Here is a 22802-nt window from a genome sequence, read left to right as displayed (position 1 = left end):
CACACGTGTCCCTGACGAGCGAGACCTCAGCGTGGAAGCTAGCGGCTGAAACTAGAGCTACTCGTATGTGTTTCAGTGACAGTGCTGTACTTCCTCTTCGTCTCCTTTTTCTTTTACTTTCGGACATCCTTCCAGTATTTGTTTTTGCACGTGCTCAATACTAGTATTTAGAAACGAATGCTGGATTACGCGTAGTTGCTTCTTGCCGTAGCAGGCTCGCAAATTGAATAATAGTAGGCGAGAAGATACGGTTGGAAATAATTGGTGAGAAATTATTGGAGGATGGCCGTCAGTGTTATGAGGCAGCTTTAGCTCCGGCCAACTCTGATGTGCCTCTTCGAGCATTTGTAGAACCCAGAGATGCGTTTATGAAACAAGCCCTGGATCAATTAGAACGACATTTGTTGTGTTTGAGAAAGTTTGATCCGAGGGAATGTACCAGAAAATATTTTGATCCATGGCCAAAAAGGATTTACGATAATTCTCGCAATAAGTAAGTTATAAAAAATAGAACCATCAAATTTACAAATCTATATGTGCCCGTCAAAGAAGAAGAAAGATATGGCGGTTCAGCAAGCTGCGTGTAAGTCACCTAAGGTGGCCAAATTTGGTATATAAATTTTCTACTTCCACAAATTTGTAGGAATACTCCCAAAGGTTTTGCAAAAATCCTACTTGCCTATTAGTGGCGTGTTTCAGAGCAGTGTATAATACATCAATTATGTCTGTTGTACATGTAATATTAAGCGCAGCTTACAGAATTGTGATGTTTTTTTTTTCATTGCCGAGCGACAGAGTTGCAAACGAACGTTTTCTTTAATTGCACTTATTGAATTTTTATCAATTTGTTTCTCGAAGAAATGACGGCTTAAACAAAAGAATTATGCTAGGTGCAGTCATTGGAAATTTTTGGTTAAAGGAAACAAGCCTCATCAAATTTGTTACAGTGGTTGTAGAGAAAAACCGACTTCTTCCATCCCATGCATTTATACTAGAGCCCTCGAGCTGAAGCTTCCTCCTAAGCGATAGCTCCCCTGTAGACATGCTGAGATATTGCTGCTGCGGACACGTATTGGTTAGCTGTATGGTTGTTGCTATGCGCGGTGTGCGGGATGCGAGTAATGGGGAGCTGCCGTGCCTGCAGGAGCGGCCGACGTTACGAACTACATTCAAACCATTATGAGCTCACACATGTAGCGCACTGGTGTCAGGACCGGCGAGGAGTCACAACCTTTGTTCACACTGTCTGCGCGGTTGGCCCAGCTTTGATTACATTGTCTCCAGCATCGGCTTAGTTTACATGATCACGCCGATGATAATGCCGTCCAAGCAAAGTGGCAGAAAACGCCAGAGAAAGCGTTACTTTAAAAGCTTGGCCTTTCGCCTTTCGGCAACAAACTCTGTGCATCACCTTGGCCAGTCTAGTTAACCTTCCTGCCTTTCCTACCTCACACACACTCTCTCTCTCTTTCTATCTCTCTCAAAATCAGATGGGTGGCTAATTCGCGCAGGTGCGACCAGACAAATTCCAGGAAGCCAAGGACGGCACTCCACCCTTCACGGTAGAAGCCATCGCCCGCACTTACTTCTACAGACACAAGGCTTACGTCATCGTCGGAGAAGTGAATAGCTTCGCTCTAGAGTTTGTGGACTGGATGGTCAGTCGAGGCTGCAGGAATCTTCTTCTCACCGCAAGTCATGGAGCGTTTACGGCTTACCAGCGCCTCTGCCTGCACCGGTGGGAGACAGCCGGCGCCTCGGTAGTCTTCAGCGAAGCCGACGTGTCGACAACGCGCGGTGCTTTGCAGATTATCAAGGAAGCCGAAGCTATGGGACCTATCGGCGGCATCTTCAACGTTTCTGTGGTGAGCCAGAATCATTTTAGGCATCGCGCGCCACCAGCTGCAGATGGCGATTTTTGCAGTGGTACCTTTGTTCTGCCCGTAAATCCTTCTGCACTGCAAAAGCCGGAAGGCTGCGTTACGCAGGACGATGGGTCTAAGTGTGTACAAAGGACCAACAAAATCACGTCTTTTGCTTCGATCTTTGTTACAGCGGTAGTCTTGGACACAACGAAAGTGTTGCCTGAAGTTCTGCGGATGATATAATCCGCGCGTTGATCGTTTGGACGATGCGTCTTGTCCGCGGCGTAGGACGCAAAGATGACCCGTAATGTAATATCATCATAACATACAGTGCCCTGGAAGTAATCCACTCGTCTGTCCTAGAAAGGCTTACCCACCGCCGTATAGCTGAGTAGCTTAATACGTCTTCAACGCCGAGCGCGACGTTGCAGATTCGTTGTTGAGCCGGGCGCCCACATTTCGCTGTGGCGTCAATCAGAAATGTTCGCGCATTTATTCATATTTGCGTTTAGAGGAAAGAAGACTCGGTAGTCAAAATTAACGTGGAGCCCTAGCACTACGGCGGAGTAGCAGGTCGGATCGAGCCAATGACCATTGGCCCACACAGAGCGTTTCGACAACAACGTCACAACTACTTTATGAAAGCGAGCGCGTATTATACGTTATCAAGTCATCTCCCGCATTCAAATACACGATGAGTTGGGGAAGGCAACAGTGTCATGGAATTGCTTTTCCTTGTACCTACGTCAAATGAAGAGCATGTACGAGATGCTGCGAAGAATCAACATCGCTATAGAGAATTACATCGGATATCGCGTTGCAATGAACGGTTACTCGGTGAATGAGAGGCAAATCATGTGGAACGATCGTTCGAAACAGCTTCTTCAGATTGAGATTCAGAATTATTTCAGTACATTTCAAGAAATGTTTACATAGTTCACAAACACTAGGAGGTCGCATGGATTAAGAACCCCAAGAACCGCATTCAACAACTCTATTCTTGAGAATACTTAAATCGTTCAAAAAATGACTTTCAGTGATGAAAGCTCGGCGATGACGGAATCGTTCCTAAAATCACCATAGTGCGTTTAAACGTAGGGAGGCCTTCCTACTTAAATACTAATCGCTTGATTTAGCCGCTTTTGAGGTCGCTGCTGCTGCTACATCATGGACACTCATCACAGAAAACTGTCGCGATAATTCAGTGATATTTCCAATATGTCAAAGCCTTCTTTTATTCGCAGCCTTGCCTCCGAAGTAGTCGTTTTGCGACATGCATTGGAGGAGTAATCACGAAAAACTTTGTTTTCCGTACAGTGCCACGAAGACAATTGGATAGCCGATCACGCGACTGAGGTGTACCAAACCGACTACAAGACCAAAGCCGAGGGCATGCGGAATCTAGACGAGCACTCACGAAACTTGTGCCCGCATCTAGACCACTTTGTCGTCTTCTCCTCAGTATGTTCCGGTCGCGGGACTTCGGGGAGGACGCTATCCGGTTACGTCGACTCGACATTGGAGCGCTTGTGTGACCGCCGCGTGGCGGACGGGTTTCCCGGTAAGTCGACCATGTTGACGATGTGTAAAGAAACCGACTTTAGGGGTTGAAGTATGCAAGAAAATTTGTACCGTGTGTCAAGTGTGTGTCGCGGCTTAGAGAAAACGCTGACATCAATGTCATAACAAATATATGTCTGGTTTCATGGTGCGACGAAAGCAAGGAATTAACTTCCACATAACGACTTAAAACACGCGATTTTCGCTTGAAAAATTGTCGATGTAACTTTTGTGTTTATCCACCCAGACTTACTCCATGAAGTTTATCAGCCGACGTTCAGCATTCTAATTCAAGGACCAGGGGTGCTGCAAGTCAAATCAGCGACTATATTTCGTAACTGACTTCTAGGATGCTGTTTCATGCGAAACACAGCAAATAAATTCATAACTGTGTTGCGCCTGACAGATAAAATCACACTTTTCGTACGATATCCAAAAGCGATTGACTTTTAATATCCTAGATGTGAAGCCACATACAGGTGCTACATCCTTACAGCCCGGCAGTGTAAGGTCGCGCGCTCTGTGGCTTCTGATTTTCTATTTTAGCTAAGTGTATTCACGAACACAAACAGTGGTTACTTATAATACACATTGTGTATGAAGTCGCGATGTGCCACAAAGCAGTGCTTTGAACCCTCTTACTTTTCTATGCCGTGATGTTGAATTATGGGATCTGTTGCCCACGTCAGTTAGAACACCAATATACCTAGACTCCATGTTTCTTGTTTGCCTCACAAGAAGCACCGAACCATCTCCTATAATTCACGATGTATCCCAGCCTTCTCATCAAATAATAAATAGCGTGATTGCTCGATGTACCATAATACGCCGTGGATTGCTTCGCACAACATTGAGCAGCCTTCCTACAGCTGAGGCCAGTGAACTAACTGCTAGTGATCTACTTGTCAACAGGCTAAAGAGGTAATTTCAACAGGCTGAAAACACAACAAGATCTTCATTTCTTACATACTATTCTCCTTCAAATGACTGTACAAATATGTGACGCATTGCGCTCTCATCACCAGTTCATTATTCCTGAAGCACCCGACTATACTATTCGTTGCTCTCGCAGTTCAAGAAATTCATAAATGAACAATGCATCCACAATCCTGCACATTAAACCATAGCAAGGCAGCAACACCTTTGTATTTTCTGATTGATCTGGAGCAGAGAGTCGCTTCAAGTCTGTCCTTTATGTCACAACGCACAACGAGATGATAACTTGGCGTTTCTCGCCCGAGACGTCATCTACGTCGGCAGGACTGTTTGGGATCCCTCAGGCTACAGAATACATATCGCATAACAAATCACGTAACACATTGCGCAATATATCTCCACTCAAAGGCAGTACGGAAGCCATTGGGTGAATATTGCTCTTATGCTGACTCCTGTTAGCTGTTGTATACTGTATCAAGTAAACTCTCTATCGTTTCATTTCCCAGCCATCGAGTTCGTTTTCAGTGCATTCATAGTTAGTGCTATAACTGTCAAATGGGTAGCTTAGCGACTGGTGGATTATGCTCACTTCATGACTGTGATTAGTCTGATGATTCAACGAATCTCGTTTAATGTGACGCCAAGAACGTTCAATGGACACTGGAGATTTGAAGAGCTGAAGGAGACTGTCTGAAGAATTAGTTGAACTAGAAAACTAAGCCGTCATTGCTGTACCGGGTAGGCCGTACTATACACTTTTCTGTATTTGATTTATTTATTTGGTTATTATCAGGGCCGTCGAGGCGTTACAGATAGCAGTGGTAGATATTTATACGAACCAAAAAAGGAGGGAGAATTTTAACATAGGTGATGAGGAAGAGCAGATATAGAAGCTTCAGGCTCAGGAATAGGGACGTCAACGTGGAAGTGGACCGTACCTCAAATGCCATTGTGCCCTTTTTCTGACTGAATTTGCATTACACAACTCGCTTTTTGTGCTGCGTGGAGAAGAAAACGACCTCCAATTGCACCTGCTGTGACATGCCAGTAGCTTCTGTGCACCAGTTTCTCATCGAGTGTCCAAAGTATCATAAACAGTTTTCGATATAAGTGAAGTTACTCCGACCGACGTAACTTTTGCGTTAGGAGGTCCCCGTTCATTCCCCGCGAAACATACTGACGTGCATACATGATTTATTTATAGACCGATATCTATCTAATTTGGCTTGTCTTGTAGATCATTATGAACTCTGTGTTTATCAGGTGTTTGATGTCATGACTACCTGAAAATAGCATTTGTGTGTTACGGATATTACACCACATTTATTAGATGGTGAACATAAATGTTTATGCCCAGCGCTGATCTATATGAATCACGTTTCTTGCCTTGTTTTTATTTTGTCGTGTGTACATTTGCTTTATTTTTGTAGACTTACTGTGTTTGTCATTGTGCTATGCGTGTGCGTATTTATCAATGGAAGGGTAGTCACAATTTCGCAGCTACGTAATGAATGGGATACCCGGTATTAATCCAGCCTGTCTTACCACCTGTGCACAGTCGTTAAAGAACAAAAACTGAAAACATTTTTCCGTGTTTGCTAGACGCCAGGCAACCTTTCCAAGTTGCTGTTTGAATGCACGATCGCGTGTCTTCTGCGGGGAAAGTAGGATAAGGGTATGGTCTAACGAGTCAAATAGGCTTTTCTGTCTTAGCGAAACAGAAAAGGCTACCAAGTTTGCCTACACGTTAGGCAAACTTGCCTTTGCGGCAAGCTTGCGGCAGAAAATTTTCGTGGTTTTGTGCATTCGACCCATCTCATTGCGCAAGCTGAAAAAAAAAAAAACGCTGTCATATGTATATGCGATGTCTAGCTCAATGTAAGCAGCTTGCCTTACACATAGCTTGTCTATAAATCTCTAGCAGCTGATACGCGAGAAGTGATTCTGCTGCATCTGAAATTTGGTGCAAAATTGGTGCGAATCAGCCCCAAACGAGGCATCTGGTCCCGCTTATGTAGCTTCACCTTGAATACGAGACACACCGTGCTGTGCGAGATTCTCTGTATATTTTGGCCCACTTTGTTTCTTGTTGTTGTTGTTTTTGAGAAAAAGATTACGGAAAGAAATGTTGACTCTTTGAGAATCTGGAAATACGACCACGTCAAGCTAACATTTTCGAACATTTATAGATGCGTAAAGACGCATTTTCTCATCCAACCATAATAAAGAAACGCAGTCATCGCAACTTGAGCCTCACTACTAAAGAACAAGAGCCACTCGGGCAGCGTACGATGTGACGCCCGTGAAAACGCAAGGCTTATTTTCACTCTCTTTCTCTCTACTCAATTGTCCTTTTTAGGAGTGGCCATCCAATGGGGCGCCATCGATGAGGCTGGCCTCGCCCGCGAAGCCCAGAATCACCAAGTGGCATTCGAGGCAACACAGCCCCAGCATATAAAGTCTTGCTTCGAGGTCCTGGAGAAGTTCCTGAACGAAAACCACCCCGTAGTCTCCAGCTTGGTCAAGGCTGAAGTCACTTCAAGTTCAGAGAAGAAACCAGACAAGAACCCCCTGGTTGACTCGGTGGCACGAATTCTCGGTGAGATGCTGAAACCTTTATGCTTTATGTTCGAATGCAATATACAAGAAAAAAAAATGGTGTCGCTGCATATGGCATGTTGTCGCTCATTACGAAGTTCGTGGCCGGTCATCGCTAAATGTCTGCGTTAGCTAACGTCGAACTTGAGATGGGCCAGCGTAACCCAGTTCATAAAAATGAGGAATGGTCATTCAGCATAAAATAGTCGCACAAACGTACTAAAGAAGCCGGTAAGAGCGTCACAAAGAAATCCTTGTAGTTGAAGAAAAAGTTGTCTTGGCCCAAATACCCAACTTGGCACCAATATCTCTGTAATGGTTGCTCGACCATCCGAACTAACCAGGAGACGTGTGCATGGTGGCGCGACGTTAAAGTAATACGTAACTCGATGCTCATTGAACATAACAAATTGTGTTTGTGGCAGAGGTAATAACATGAATCTTGCGCATTTCCACAGAATTGACTGTCATAACTCTGCTTTTTTTTTTTTTTTTCAAACGGCACAATCCTGGAATGTTTTGGTTGACCGTTTGTGAAATCTAGAAGGACGTAGAATGAGGTAGAATTCCAGAGCGAAAGCCATGCAAGGGGCCGGGAGGATAATCACATGCACGTCTGATTCGTTACCCTGAACGCGGACAAAGGGTTAAGGAAGAGTAATAGCCACAGTTGCGCACCCACGCAAGGGTGCACACAGAGTCTATAAGCGGTCACGGGCACTAGTCAACTTGAGGAGCTCCAGTGACACTCTCTTTAGCTTCTGACCTAACGACGCACGCTGCCATGGGCCAAGGGTCTTCAGCTCTGAAGGTGGTCTCGAAGGGTGAATTCCAAGTTATTCATAAACATCCGGGGGAACACAAGAAGCAAGCGTTTGTAGTGTAGCGTAACCTTCGGAACAGAAATGTTTGCGCACGTCGTTTGAGCACCACTGCAAATTAGCGAGTGCCACCAACGGCTAGCGGCGAATATTTTGCACGGCACAGTGCAGCGTTGCTCCCCGAGCCATTCAGGGAACTTGGCTTCCCCTGCACCATCATTCTTTAAAGAATGACATGCACCCTCTTCTTGCTAGGACATTAATTCAATGACTGTCTGCTAGATTCAGTTGAAGGAACACCTCAGGGAATGAAACCTTGAATGAAACATTTTCGCAGAGAATTATTATGCCAAGGAAAAAAAAAAGGTTATGCCGAGAGCGAGATTTCTTCAACTTCCTTAATTGCAGCTCGTCGAATGGATTTTATTTGCTGCAGTTAATTAATAGGATGGTTGCATCTGGCGCTCCTCGATGGATCTTCACGCAGCCAGGCTTCTGGCCACCATTAGCATAATCTCAAACTTCCCACACAGAAGGGCGGTGCACTGTTTTCTAACAGTACTGATTGTTGAACGTTCGCGATAACGCTGAGATTGACAGATAGGTCTGTGTGGTATACTCACAGGGCGCGAAACGAAGACGCTATTATAATAACAATAAGAATTAGTATTATTTATTTTGAAAACATATATACATTAGATAGGGGCCTGTCGGTCAGGTTTATGGCGACGAGCTAGTGGCGAAATCACTTACAATTTAGAAGTGTAGTTTGCTGGGCCAGTTGGTGCATGTTGAATGTGTGGGGGGTTGCAGCAAGTACGGACGCGAGCACAAGCGTTGTCTCGCGTCTGTATTTGCTGGAACCCTCTATACGTTCCCAAAGTATACAACACGAGATGGACTCTATAGGGTACGACAGAAAAATACGCTAAAGATTAACAAAATGTCACGCAGATGAGGGGATACGAAAAAGCAAGAAGAGTGCAGTATTAATTAATGTAATTCGTTTCTTGTTTCAGTCTAGCACCGTAATAGAAATTTGTCTTCCCAACATAAATATAGAGAAAACTTCGCAAATTCAAAAGAAGATAGGACAGCTGCCGTGCAATACTGTAACGCAATAAATTACTAAATGAGAAATTCGTCTGCGCCGCATTTTAGAAGAGAATTCTTTGGTGCTTTTCCATTGGGGTGTATGCATTTCGAAATCCCACTACGCCGTTTGTGATTTCACTCATGATTCGCTTTGCCAGTGCGAGGATGCGCCATAACCAAGCTCTGCACCCAGAGATAAATGTTTATGGAGAAGAAAAACTACCCCAAATACAAAAATATTGCAAGAGATTATCAGCCGCTACAAACATTATTTAACTTTTAAAACCAGTGGTTGGTCAAGGAAAGGTTGAGGAAGCTCTAGATATAGGCCAACTCTAATTTCCGTATCGACTAAACGTGAAACGCGGAATCCTTTCATTGGACAGCTGATGAACGTATATTAATGTAATTCAACGCAATAATAGAAAAGCCTGAGGTCTACCAATTTGAGAAGTTTGATCGAGTACCTCGTAGTTTTGCAAGATTGCACATAATCTGTGAGATAAAACAAGTGAAGCACAGAGTACAAATTTCAAACGATGCAAGGAAAAGAGACATCACAATTCTGTAGATTGCGTTTGTTTCCATTTGTATCGCACAAATGGGATATATGAGTGCACTCCTACGCAAACTTTTTGCAACGTCTAGAAAGACCTTTTGAAGCTTTCACTGAAAGATTACCAGTACAGTATACTGCGGGCACCATACATATTGTTTTACAGTTGAGGTGTCTTTCTTAATAGGTGTAGTTTAAATAACTGTGATATAGTTTTCCCCCAAGTTACGTAGTTGTGAGACTGATGCTGCATTGTTCACATTTCTTTATTTTCCTGCAAAATCATTTTGGCAAACAACCCAGAACATTGATGGTCAAATCATAAATTGGCTCCGTACCGATGGTAGATTTTACCCCTCGGTATATGCAAGAAAGATTCTCAGGTTTCATGCCGTAGATTGTGAGTGCTGGGATTTTTCGTTTCTCTTGTGTTCAGATAGAAGATCCTGTAGGGAAGCTTCTTCGTAAACCAGACACTCTCTTTCGTGTGCAAAGTTGCCGAATACTGGCTTTCCTGCTTTTTATTGCTATAGAAACTTGCTTCATACACCGCAGCAGTCGTTTTCTTTACAAATACTTTTTGTATATAACTCTGCACTGGATAAGAACTTCGATTCGGCAGCAACCACCGAGGTTTAAGCACTTCTGCCCTCGAGTTCCGCGAATGCACTGTTATTGCAAAGGCGTGCGCCAGTTTCATTCGTCGCGATTTTGCAACAACATTGTTCGCATACTGAATTTCTTCATCGCACGATATTTCTGCAGGCTTTCAAGATTCGTCGAAGGTGAACTATAACACCAATCTCGGCGAGTTGGGTTTAGACTCTGTAATGGGCGTCCAGGCACTAACAGTCATCGAGAAACACACCGGCCTGGCTCTGTCCGTGAAAGGAATACGCATGCTGACCCTCAATGGATTGCGAGAAATGAGCAAAGAAGGTGTAAAATAAAGTTCACATGAAGACGACTTCTTATTCTTTTTGTCCTTTCTTTCGAGAGTGAGATGAGTTGCAGTTGACTGAAAAGTCTTTGCTGCGCCGCCACGAAGGAATTATAATATTTTAACATAAAATGTCGTGTGAAAACTGTTGCTGCAGTACTTTTCTCGGCTTTGCTTTACAGCAATCGCCGTCAAGCGTGCAGGTAATTCACTGTTCGTGGCATATGTCGCTGTTAGCGTTTTGCTTTGCCTAACATCATAATCGCGTTTTCTTGCCACGAAAAGTTGCCAGGAAAGAACGTTTTCTCGCTTTCTCCCCAAAACTGGACATCGTCCAGTGTGCTCGATGACTCACCTAGCCGTGTCATCGCGTGATCTTACAGTTATCGTCGTTGGCGCCTGGCTGTTGTCTACAACCATGACGTGTGTAGCGGTTTTATATAGGGCCGCGTTTTCATGCACCACGTGTCACACGCACTCGCCCACAAATTATAGGGTGGCATGGGAGCTCGTCGCTTCGCTCCGATGAGCGATGGGAGCGAAGGAGCACAATGGAAGTGCAATGGGAGCGCATTTATGCAAATCTGAGTACTGCGGCGATTATACGAGTAAAACCTTGGCGATAGAGATTTGAAAGGCTCAGCCTTCGGGGCTTACGTTTCCAGCTATTGAAAGGCCACTACGGCGACAAGTAATTGAACCTTTACTAGTAAACCATAGGTAAGAAATACCAAAATAGCCATTTTTATACCGTGAGGGAAGGCGTAATAGGCCAGCGACGGCTCGAAATTGAAGCGCTGGCGGCGACGCCACCTTGAAGTTTCCGCACCACCCACAGTGACGTCATATATTTTGAAGGCGTTTGTGCGCGCATAGGCATTGTTTTATTGGTGAAGATGGACGCAATAGTTTCTAAACGAGCCAAAATCCAAACATGGAAATTTACAAGTTGCAATAGCCTTTAGTGAGCCAGGCCGGCTCCAATATAAATACGGCAATTTGAAATCAATGGCTTCACGCTGTCGTACTGGTGCTGAAGTTCTCGCACGAAATTTAGGAAATTGAAGTTTCGGCTTCATCCATCTCTTTTAATAATCGACCTATTACCGTGAAATTAAGAAGAAATGAGCTGTGCAATCATTTTTTTTCGTTACAGACTGATTTATTGCTTCTCTAGTGTCCTTTTAAGCAGCTCACAACAACTTTGACGAGGATTTATTATGGAAAACATTTGTTCAGAAAGGCATAACAATGCCGATTTCGTAGAGCTACTCAGAGGTATGTGTGGGGGCACCCATATACAGAATGCCAGGCAAGTGAGCAAATAATGCACATAACTAATGGAAGTTCACAGAGTACTGAATCAGAATCAGAAACAGTTCTTATTTTCCTCATGAAAAAAATGGACTCCAGACAAAAAGCTGCTCATTGAGCAGCTTGACGAGGCCTTGGGCTCTACAGACAGCGACAACAGCGGCAAAACAGCAGTGTATGTCGTACACCCGTACGAGAAAAAAAAAGACAACACGAGAAACAAAGAATAAAAAGAAAGAAACCGCTTGCACCAAGCTGCGAAGAACGAAAAGAAATTACATATACATACCTATACATACAATAAGGGATACCCTCTATTTTGTTCCTCACACTCGACAATTATACTATAGGAAAACAACTGGGCCATAGTAAATGCGATTTAGGGTTACCCCTGTAATGGTGAGCTGCCGGAGCTAAAGCAGGTCCCTGAACCAATGTATGCGAATGATGACTAGCGCTTTACCAGAGAAGATCTTTTCAGAAACCATCTCCCGATGACTTTCGACATTACCGCGATTAGCACTGAAACACTGTAGCAACACACCGTATTGCCACCGCCGGAACTCGTCGTATACGAGACGCGTACTTGAGCAATCCACGGGGCCAGTTTTCCCGGATCGGGCCTGGTCTGAGTCTGGCCGAGCTTGCGGAAGTGCTGTCCATAGGCGAGGACGAGGCAGCTCGCATGGTGCGGCGGGGCTTTCGCAGCATCGAAGGTCTGCACGAGTTCATGCGAGTGGCCGGTGTGGTCAGGCAGGGGGTCACGTGCCAACCGCGTGAGGACGGACACACGCAGCTGGACGACCTCGACAGCGAGTGCTGGTGTCACGTGAGGCGCTACCTGCTGCTCGACGAAGTTGCGCTTGAGTGAACGTTGCCGCCGGACCAGCAGGCGCTTTTAGTTGCCACCTCAGTCACGGCGCGAGAGATCGGCGCCCGTAGCAAACGCTCTCCAGCGGAGGACCCTATGCGTTGGGTTTAACATATTACTCTGAACTTTGTACGGTACACCCAACGAAGCCCCGTGTATTCTACCGCTTTTAACAAGAATTACACGTTTATTTTTAAATCTGTGATGTTTCTTCACTTGCTTTCGTTTCTGCGAAAACGGCCTTTACTGTGAGGTTCAGCGAATATTTTTTGATATTGTCAGAGGAGTGATACTTTTGGTTACAATAGGAACTTCGATGTTGTCCTGTTCCCGAACGCCTGATGTAATTGCGTACTTTTTTCACTTCCAACAAAGAGCAATTTCGTTGTAGAAACGCTCACACCGTTGTCTTCTGTGCGAAGTAGTAAAACCTGCAACGTGTAGGAATACACCCAGGTGCGAGCTTTGAAGCAAGGAGCCAGCAAGGAGTGTTAGAACGTGAGTGAGCAACTTCGGCACAAGAATACAGCTTAAGAAAGCAGTGGTATTCAATACGTCAGGCCTTACTGAATGCGTTAGACAAATTAGAGTATGCACGCTGAGAAATAAAATCTTTTTGCCATCGGACGTATCATCAGAGCGAGTAACAACAATTCGGTAATACTTAAGAATTGTGGCACAGAAGCTTAGGTCGCCACTACAGTGCAATTGCAGAAGTGACTGGCAGACGCCTTTTGTTCGTCTTGATCCTTAAGCCGCGTAAGGAAGAAAATAGATTTTTGTTTATTGTAAATCAAGTCTAACAACGGTATCTGTTTTTTTTATTCATGAACTGTCAAATCTCAGGGCACAGTCAGTAAATTCAATAGAAGATGACGCGACATAATGGTAGTGGTTTAAAAATCGCGACTTATTCCAACAGTAAATTCTCAACCGCACTCGTCACTCAGTGATTGTGGCTCCCCATGATGGTCTACCGAAAAATGAAAGTGTCATTTATTTATTTATTTATTTATTTATTTATTTATTTATTTGTGATACCCTCCAGGTACCTAATTGTACATTGCAGAGGGAAGGGGCGAGAATACATTCCAAGAGTAAAAAATACAGGATTAGTTCTAGGAATTCACAGTGCAGGGAACGAAACCGATAAGAAAAAAGTAGGAATGCATCCATAACAACCAAAACAGAAACTTACATAAAATGAAAATACAGAAAGTGTACACTTTAGCAAGCAGACAATGTTCACGTATAAGTACGTGATTATGCCATTTGCCGCCATACAATATTTTAGGTTGATTAGTGCATTATTAAAAAGTGCATTGGCATGCGTTCTCAGATCATGAACAGCAGGTTGCCATTCTCCCTAAAGAGAAAAGTGTATAACAGCTATGTCTTACCAGTACTCACGTACGGGACAGACACCTGGAGTCTTACGAAAAGGGTTCTACTTAAATAAAGGACGACGCAACGAGCTATGGAAAGAATAACGATGGGTGTAACATTAAGGGATAAGAAAAGAGCATATGGGGTGAGGGAACAAACGCGAGTTAATGACATCTTAGTTGAAATCAAGAAAAAGAAGTGGGCATGGGCAAGACATGTAATGAGGACGGAAGATAACCAATGTTCATTAAGGGTTACGGACTGGATTCCAAGGGAAGGGAAGCGTAGCAGGGGGCGCCAGAAAGTTAGGTGGGCGGATAAGATTAAGAAGTTTGCAGGGACAACATGGCCACAATTAGCACATGACCGGAGTAGTTGGAGAAGTATGGGAGGGGCCTTTGCCCTGCAGTGGGCGTAACCAGGCTGATGATGATGATGATGATGATGATGATGATGATGATGATGAAAAAGTGCATTCTTATAATTTCCAGATTTGTTTATTGTCCTACCTTTACGAACGCCACAAACCTGCATTTGCTCTCCTTTTCCTATTTGTCATATCCTTAAAGCGCCAGCTTTGAGGCCAAACCCGAAAGGCGCGCGAGCTGTCGCCCGCGATTTCGCTTTGCCGATATAAGCAAACCGCAACGTGCTTTCTAGACGCGCGTGAGACCGCAGCCACGAGCGAAACGAGGCGGAACGGACATGTCAAGTGAGGCCACTGTCCCCGCCGGTCAGGCACAAGCGAAAGACAAGAGCAGTCAAATCGAGCTGCGCTACAGCTATATCGTAAGCCGCCGCAAACATGTCAAGATAACAGAGCACAACACTTTGCGGCGCTGGTGTCAGTCCAAGCCAGTCTATGCCACGCTGCGGACCGTTCGTGTTAAGCTTACTGACGGCTGTAGACATTGTCACATACACAACGACCCAAGTTGGTCCGACAGTTGGTTTGGAACGCTGTTCCCTCAGCAGAGCAGGCCCATGCGCTACTCATTTGATCACTGACTACCCAGTGATCCAGGTATAGGCGGCAAATCGGTTAGATAGAAACGTACAAACACAGATACAAAGATACGTACGAGCATGGACAGTTGGCCCAGCGAAAGTGCCTAATGTACCCTAAGAATGCCAACATATTAAAAACGCCTGTGTACCATGCAATGGGCGCACGTTAGTTGTTAGATAACCCCAGTTGGGGTACAAAATTAATCGAGGCCTCCTCTAGGGCGTGCCCGGATAATCAAGGGGCATAAATTTGGGAGGTAAAATGCAACATGTAATCAATATTTCACTAACAATATATTTTTTTAAATTTTTAGCGGTCTGACGGTATCAGTTCGTTCACGGGCACAATTTACAATATTGACGCGGCACGAAGAGAACGACAATGACGATGATCAGCGGCTCGCACCCCTGGTAAAGATTTATTGATCTCCTTCGTCTTATGTCGCTGTGCCACATTTCATTTCATAGCAGGCGTTTGTGTTCTTTTATCCTCATTTTGGAACGCCCGTCTTTCTGTTCCAACACAAGAAAAAGAAAAATCACGAATGGTAAAGCTTGCCGTTCCAAGTCTGCCAGATCGTTTAGATTTTGTTTTTCAGCTTCTCCTGCGACTTATTTTAATTCACTTATAAGCAGTCTCGGTTTCTTTTTTCGTTTCTACGTTCCCTTACTTGTCCTGGTAACGCCACGCAGTTTTGCGTCTTTACCTCACAGCGGGTTTGCGGCATTTTCGAAGGATATATCATCATCACCATGATCTGTCGCGCTTCGCGCGTAGTGAGGTCTCGTGCCACCCGTTACTCGCTCGCTCTGATTCAACCTAGGCTTATCTGTCTTCGACGTTGCTTGGCCGCGTCTTCCTTTCGGGCTGTCCAGTGGACGTTGTTGCCTTCTGTGGCACACACAGGGTGATCGCTCGGGGCCTCACCGCGAATCTGCACACTGCCTTCCCCCCGCGGGCGTAGGCGGACGCATCCAGTTCCACCTTCACGGGAACCCTTCTTTGCTCGTTGAGGGCTCTGCGACGACTCGGGTATCTTCCACCTGCAGGAGCGGACGGTCCCGCCTGTACTCCCAACTCTCGTCAACATGGCCGGTAAGTCGCCGACGGACATCGTCCTCCCTCCTTTGCTGGTGTGGTCCCTCCGCAGTGCAGCCCGGTGGGCGAACCTCAGCGAGACGGCCGCCCGGTGCGGACCGTTATACACTGATGATGGCGTGGCAAGGGGAAGGAGCGTTCGCGATTGTCTGTCAGTCGTTTCCAGCAGTGAGCTATAAGCACGTTTACCGAGATGCAGTAGTCGCCCGGGTCTGCCACAGTGATAATGGGCAGACGAGTGCAACATGGACAGGAGCGCGTGTGACCGCCACTCTAACGAGCGAGCATTAGCTTACCGGTACGTTTAAAGGGAAGAGAGTACCGTGTATATATATATATATATATATATATATATATATATATATATATATATATATATATATATATATATATATATATATGCAGAATGCCAGTACTGAAGTATGCGGACGAAACGTAAAGGATAGCGAAAACTATTTCTCCATCTTTATTGTAAATTGTGCCTTTCATACCTTTCCCGCCACCATGTTTAAAGGGACGCTAAAGAGAGAGAGAAAAAGAAATGCTTTCACCCGCATTTGTGAATTGCCTGTCTACAGTACCCTGAAAGCCACGCTTAATTCCGATGTGAAGAGGCTTTGCAAGCCAGAAATACCGCGGAAATTAGCAGTTTCGCCCAAAAACGTCAGATAATGAGACAAGGGGATCATCACCTAAAATTAAAGCAGCGTGTAAAGGCATGTGTAGTTGATGTAAGTTGCGCAAAAGGCTTCGTCTGTGTATTTCAATGTGTGTACATATGTCAGTGATGTATTCATAACTGTTAGTGGTTCTTGGCGTTTCTCATATGTTGGTGAGTCTTCTTTCGTAAGTGAATAATTGTGTGTGAGGTGCGTGTGCCCAATGGGCGTAGTCGGCATAGAACTACTTCAAAGAACCAGTTCAGCTTCAACGTCATCGGGCGACAGCGTTCCTGACGCTGTGGTGCCAAGACAGCGCTCTCGGCATTTGGCCAGGTACGCTGTCGCGCGCAGAAGCTGACGCGTCCCGCTTGGTCACACGGAGGCTGGCGATAACGAAACTATGCCAGAAAATTAAGAAAATAAATAAATTGGTGGTCTTTCAGTCCCAAAATCGTGATACGATTCTAAGTCATGCCTTAGTGAGGCACTCCGGATTGATTTTTTTGACCACCTGGGGTTCTGTAACGGGCACCCAATTCGTGGCACACGGCTGTTTTTTTTTTTCTTTTTGCATTTCGCCCTCATTGAATTTCGGCTGCCGCGGCCGGGATCCGATACAATGCGATACAACGCCCTCGGGTTTAGCAGCACAATGCCATACTGATTAGGACCGCCAGGGCGGGTGGTCCCCGAAAGTGATCACCTATGAAAGTATCGTGTCTAGTTACTCCACACCAGCGTAGTGTCGTCCTGGGGTTGCTCTCATTGTTAGTCATAATTGCTTGCTCAGGACATAGAGAATAGTTATCACGCCATAGTTTCGGACTCCATAGTATTGTCCAAGTTCTTTCTGCCAGTTGCAGAACTTGGACAACCTAATCACACTTGTGCTGCCTCAACCCTATCGCTCTATATCTTTTTTGAGCGTTAATAAGTTAGTTTCTTCTTCATCATAGCCTGTGGATGAAGCAGCGCCCAGTGACCAGGACGAAACGGAGAGACAAAAGTAAACACAACACTCGGTGCTTGTGTGTCTCCGTTTTGTTCTTTTGTCATCGTGCACCGCTTCACGCACCCGGTATGATGATTAGTCACAAACTCACCCAAGTGTCCACATTACTGTTTTTCTCTATTTCTTTCTCTTCTTTTTTCAGAGGTCTCAGAAGTTTCCCAAAGTAAGTCGCCTCGCACGTTACCAAAAAAGAAAAAGAAAAGAATTACGCTGAATGTAAATCTACAGTTCATTCTTCTAGCTGGGCTAGATATGGTGGCGTCAGATGCGATTAAAGATAAGAACGAGTGGTATGGCGTACTCTCGTTCTCTGCCGACGGGGGGAGTGGAACAAGCGGGCGCGTAGCACTCGCCCTTGAGTGGTTATCGTGCCGAGACCTATAGGCGCCATTTTAGTCGGGGCATTGCAGCTAGATCGGGCTGATTTCCTTATACAGCGCCAGCCGAATAACGACGACGAAAAAAACTTGTACTAGATTCAAGGAATGATCGGAAACTTCGCAAGGCTGACCGATCAGTCGCCGAGCTCTGTCAATAAATCTGCGCTTTAGTTGAGAAAAGCCAGTCAATTTCCCCCGCCCATTCCACATGTCTTCGGTGTCTGTTCGCCTCACGCGGTTATAATTTGCTATGTTTCAGTGGAGTCCAGCGGAAGTAAGTATTCTTTCGTTTTTGGTGAGGTCCATTGTGTCTCTGGCACGTGTTGGGATAACTTTTCGATCGGCGTTTTGCAATTACTTTTCCTGGCAGAAGGAACTTTGCGCTTAATAAATTGTGCCACTGTGTACTAGATTAAATTTTCGATTCTTCGCAGGGGCGTGCGAATAGTGATTTTCGATACCGAATCGAAACGAATCAACTAACGCCAGAAGCGAATCGAATCGAATATCAAATAGTTTTCGAATACGCAATAGCTGTTATCACATTTATGAAGCGTTGTTTATTAAGAGCAGAAAAGGAGCATTAAGATCAGATAAGCAGTTTCTTCACGTGCACAGAACTGTTCAGACGAGTGCGAATGATCGCTCTATATGTAGCCTGTAAAAAATGACTAAGTGATCGGCATATCCTGCTCTAATACGCAACTGCTCATGTTGTATGTCCGTGCTACGTCCGCGGTGGTGAAAAGTTACTGTTCTTTTGCTCCGATTTCATGTTCAGTTGGATGCGGCTGACATTTTGAGTTATTCGAAAAGTAATTGAAAGTATCCGCATTTACGAATAGTGACTATTCGATTCGAAGATGACCGAATCGAATAGGACACTATTCGATTCGTTGTTCGAAACTTTCGGATATTCGTACTTTCCTGGTCCTTTCAGACTTCCGGTACGCGGAAACAACCATCCGAAGAAATCAAGCTGTAGTAACTTATCACCAAAGTTGTAGTCATTTGCTCACGGTGGAAATTCTAAGCGAGATTTTTGGCATTTTAAAACTGCCGCGCTTACAACGATCTGATTTCTGTGTACAGGGAACAGCCTGTTCATGACTCACCTGAAACTCGGTTGCATTTTTTTTATCTCACAGCTGAGGATAAGTAAGTACTCTTGAAGTGTAATATCTGTGAAAATTATTTTATGCGCCCAATTGCTCGAAGATCATGTTGCGAACGAAATTAATGGACTTTACGAAAAAAAAAAAAGAAAATACGCGGAATACTCGGAACAACATGCACACTTAGAGATTGCTGTATTGCACAGATGATGATATCGAATAGGACAGGAATGATGCATGAAGTAAAATTACTATATATTTCCTCCGGTGAATTTATGACGGCTTGTACTCTGGCAAGCGAGCATCAACAAGCTAAAAAAAATAGAAACTGGTACGAGGGGTATCTCTTGGTATTCAGAAAATGTGCCAGCAAGTTTCATGTTGGAAGACAGTCAGATTAGGCAATACAGAATAGCTGGTAAATTGGCCGTTTCCATAACTTCGGTTACAAACAAAAACTTGTGAAATGAAAAACCGACAGAAGCGTCTTGCTTAACGAGAGCGGGCCACCTCACGCCAGTTCGTTTAAGTGATCCATGTGTCATCGACCACAAGAGGTTATCCGAGCGCGTTGACCTCACCTAACTCCTGTTAATTTTCTGTTCCAACTTTTCCAACAAACCCTCCATGCACAGAGGTCTGCTTTCATTTGACGAAGTCGTCGATGAAGCGGGGATGATTTGGTTGGTGGTCAAAAATACTTGTTTTTTTTTTTTTCGGGAAGGTTACAGTCACTGCACATGCGAAAAAATATGCATGAAGTATGTGAAGTTTTCAAGCGACGATAACAAGAAAGAACCATGATCGTCTTGCCAAAAAATGTATTTCTTTCTAGCTGAGGTGCGTAAATTATTGAACACGCCCTCCTCCTTCCCACCCTCTCTATAATATACTACACTGCGCCTTTGATGGAGATAGGTCCTCCTATAGAAACGTTGGCCAGTCTTTCTGAGGCACCTTATCCCCTGACACACGGGCATTCTTAAGTCCTTCAGGTAAGTGGACATATACCGGAAAGGCGCGTATAGCAGTGACACATGATAAAGGAGTATCTCCCTTAAGGCAAAGTTACTTTTCGGAAAAGCAGATCGCGCATTTGCTTTTCGAGCGGAAAAGGAGTTACTCTCGAAAAAACAGCGTGCACAGCTCTTTAAGAGAAGGGAACCTGCCACAAAACTACGATGCCCCATAAGTATTGCCTTGCGAAAATACTTTAATATTTAGCGGCAATGCGATTTGTCGAGCAGTGAAGATTCACTCTTGCTATACTCTGAAACGCTCGCATCACGTCGCTAGTGCCGCCATTGTGAACTCCGGCAGTGTCATTTCCTACTTCGTCTTTGGTGTGCTGGCATCGTGAAACCAGCGTTCGTTGCGCACGTAGGCCCACCTTCCGCGGTAGGCGGCCCGAGGGGACACTGCCGAAGCAGCCAACATGAAGCATGCTCATGATGAGTGGACGTTTGATGTTTTCCACTTTCGCCTTGGGTGCGTTTATCTCATCTTCAAGAGATCCGAGAGCGACCTCAACTCTTGCTTCATCGCTGGCGTTTCGCCGAACCACGATGCAAATGCGCAGTTCTGTAACACGATCGCAATTGCGAAAATAACACATTGAATAAAACGCGCTACGCCTGCACGCAAGAAGGAAGAAACAAAAAGACGTGAAAAAGGACCACAGAAACGTGGCCAGCACCAGACTAAATCTGTTCTAATACACTGTAGCATAGCGAAACACCGATGGTACATAGTTCCTAGACTAACTTAAATTGCTGCTAAGAGCGCAAAAACGCGAATCAGATAAACTAATATGCGCATTATGAGCCGTCATCAACAACAAAAAAATGTTTTTGGTTTCTACAGTAGCTAAATGCAGTCCGAATACGCAGCTTTTTAGAGATGTTTTCTCTCTTGCTGCTTTAACAACCAGCGCTTTTTTTTCTTGCGGCGTTTCATCTGAGAAACCACCCAAGGAAGTTGGTGCGGTGCCGTGTGCCATCGGCGCAACTCCTTTCTGCAACGGGTCTTTCAGAGTAACAAAAGGGGTTTACTGCAAAAGACTTCAGTTTTGTCCGTGTGTCAGGGCTATTATCCATGTTTATAACATTTGCACCGCAGCGTGCGATTGCATCTATGAGCGCCATTCATGATTTTGGATTTTCGGGTATAGTATAATAATTTCTGCTCCGTGGAGGAAGGAGCGTAAACTAGAATGGAGCCAAGCATGATAAAACTAACCAGCCACCAAAGTTGGCTCGGCACGGGACCATGTAGCGGTAGGTTCTAATGTGGCTCAGCATTTCTTAGCGCTACGTGCTCTTGAAGGAGACGGAGCGGTCGCTGCAGTAGCGCGCGGGCTGCCGTACTCGCACGTGGCGAGGAAGAAAACGTGCGTTGCAAGAAATGACCAATGTAGCAGAAGCATGCACCCTGCAGGAAATGTGCGCAGAGCACTTAGCAGGCGAATAAATGCGCAACGATTAAGGCTTATCGGCAAACAATCGTACTTGGCTAAGTTTTCTTTTTCATTTTGTGAGGTTTCACAGGTGCAATACAGTATTGCCGGTAGATAACTGCTAGGTACTTTGCCAAATGCTTGTTATGGACAAATGTACACATATGCAGCACAATAAACGACACAGGGCACAGGCTCAAAAGGGAAACCAAGGTGAACACTTTCGCAAGAGAGACGCTGTAAGGCCATCGCCTTCAGGCCAGACACACGGCAGCCCCAGCAATCCCATCCTGCCTGCCATAGTTCCTTTTCATCATTATGTGTTGGTCGCCAGAAGTGAAGGCGCGCTCACGTACACGAATGATCAAAGTTGTGCGGAGCAATTAATCTGTGAAGAAAACCCCGGATTTCCTGGGTGCGCTTGCATGTATCGTATAGACTCGTGTAAGCGCCGCACCTTTTTTGCACAATTTTGACGAGGTGCGGCCCTTACACGGGACCGAACCTTTTGGTCAAAATGGTGCGGGAGCCGGCGATTTGACCACACCCCAGATCTTGTGCACAACCCGACTCTCGCCATCCAGTAGCGGCACCCAGAAGTACGCCTAGTACGGAAATTCGCCGATGCGCGCGCGCGACATGAGGATATCGAACGCCATTGTTTCTCCGTCGCAAACTTTTTCACTCCACATTTCGGGCTGCCAAGTTGGGGGTGCGGCCCTTACACGAGTCTATATGGTAACATGAAACTTTAGATTGGAGTTCGCACTTGCCGGGGAAACATCATAGTGCGTTATATAATCTGTTTCATGCTGTCACTCTCAGTAACCATGAAATAATTTTTTTTTCAAGAAAACATGATCCGTTATATATTTGACCACGGGTGCACCATCCGTATAGTAAATCAACTCCAAGAGTCAATTCGATGCGCGGTCATGCGCAGGGGCACGGCCGCAGGTGCGCAATCTGCGAGTGACAGCAGAGGCAGCTGGCTCATCGCCATGTTCTGCCTGTTCCTTCTGCTCGTGCTGGTTTCCGCCTCCATCTTTATTTTCTCACGCGACGTCGGATCAGGTGAGTGTGTAGCCCATCAGCGGAAGCAGAACAGTGTTGCCAACAACTTCTCACG

The 22802-nt window shown here is 45.2% G+C and overlaps 1 protein-coding gene across 1 annotated transcript in view; it reads left to right on the top strand.

Moving 5' to 3' along the window:
* The window catches only part of LOC126529444 (fatty acid synthase-like), a 66332-nt gene extending 55940 nt beyond the window's left edge, over window positions 1-10392 (top strand). Inside the window, exons 20-23 of the mRNA XM_055069851.1 lie at window positions 1512-1865; window positions 3183-3426; window positions 6721-6960; window positions 10197-10392. Coding sequence (XP_054925826.1) covers window positions 1512-1865; window positions 3183-3426; window positions 6721-6960; window positions 10197-10381 — 1023 coding nt within the window. The 3' untranslated portion in view covers window positions 10382-10392. The remainder of the gene's footprint in view (window positions 1-1511; window positions 1866-3182; window positions 3427-6720; window positions 6961-10196) is intronic.
* The last annotated feature ends 12410 nt before the right edge of the window (window positions 10393-22802 follow it).

This window comes from Dermacentor andersoni, chromosome 8 (genome assembly GCF_023375885.2).
Source record: "Dermacentor andersoni chromosome 8, qqDerAnde1_hic_scaffold, whole genome shotgun sequence".
Classification (NCBI taxonomy): domain Eukaryota; kingdom Metazoa; phylum Arthropoda; class Arachnida; order Ixodida; family Ixodidae; genus Dermacentor; species Dermacentor andersoni.
This window is presented reverse-complemented; position numbering and strand designations above follow the sequence as displayed.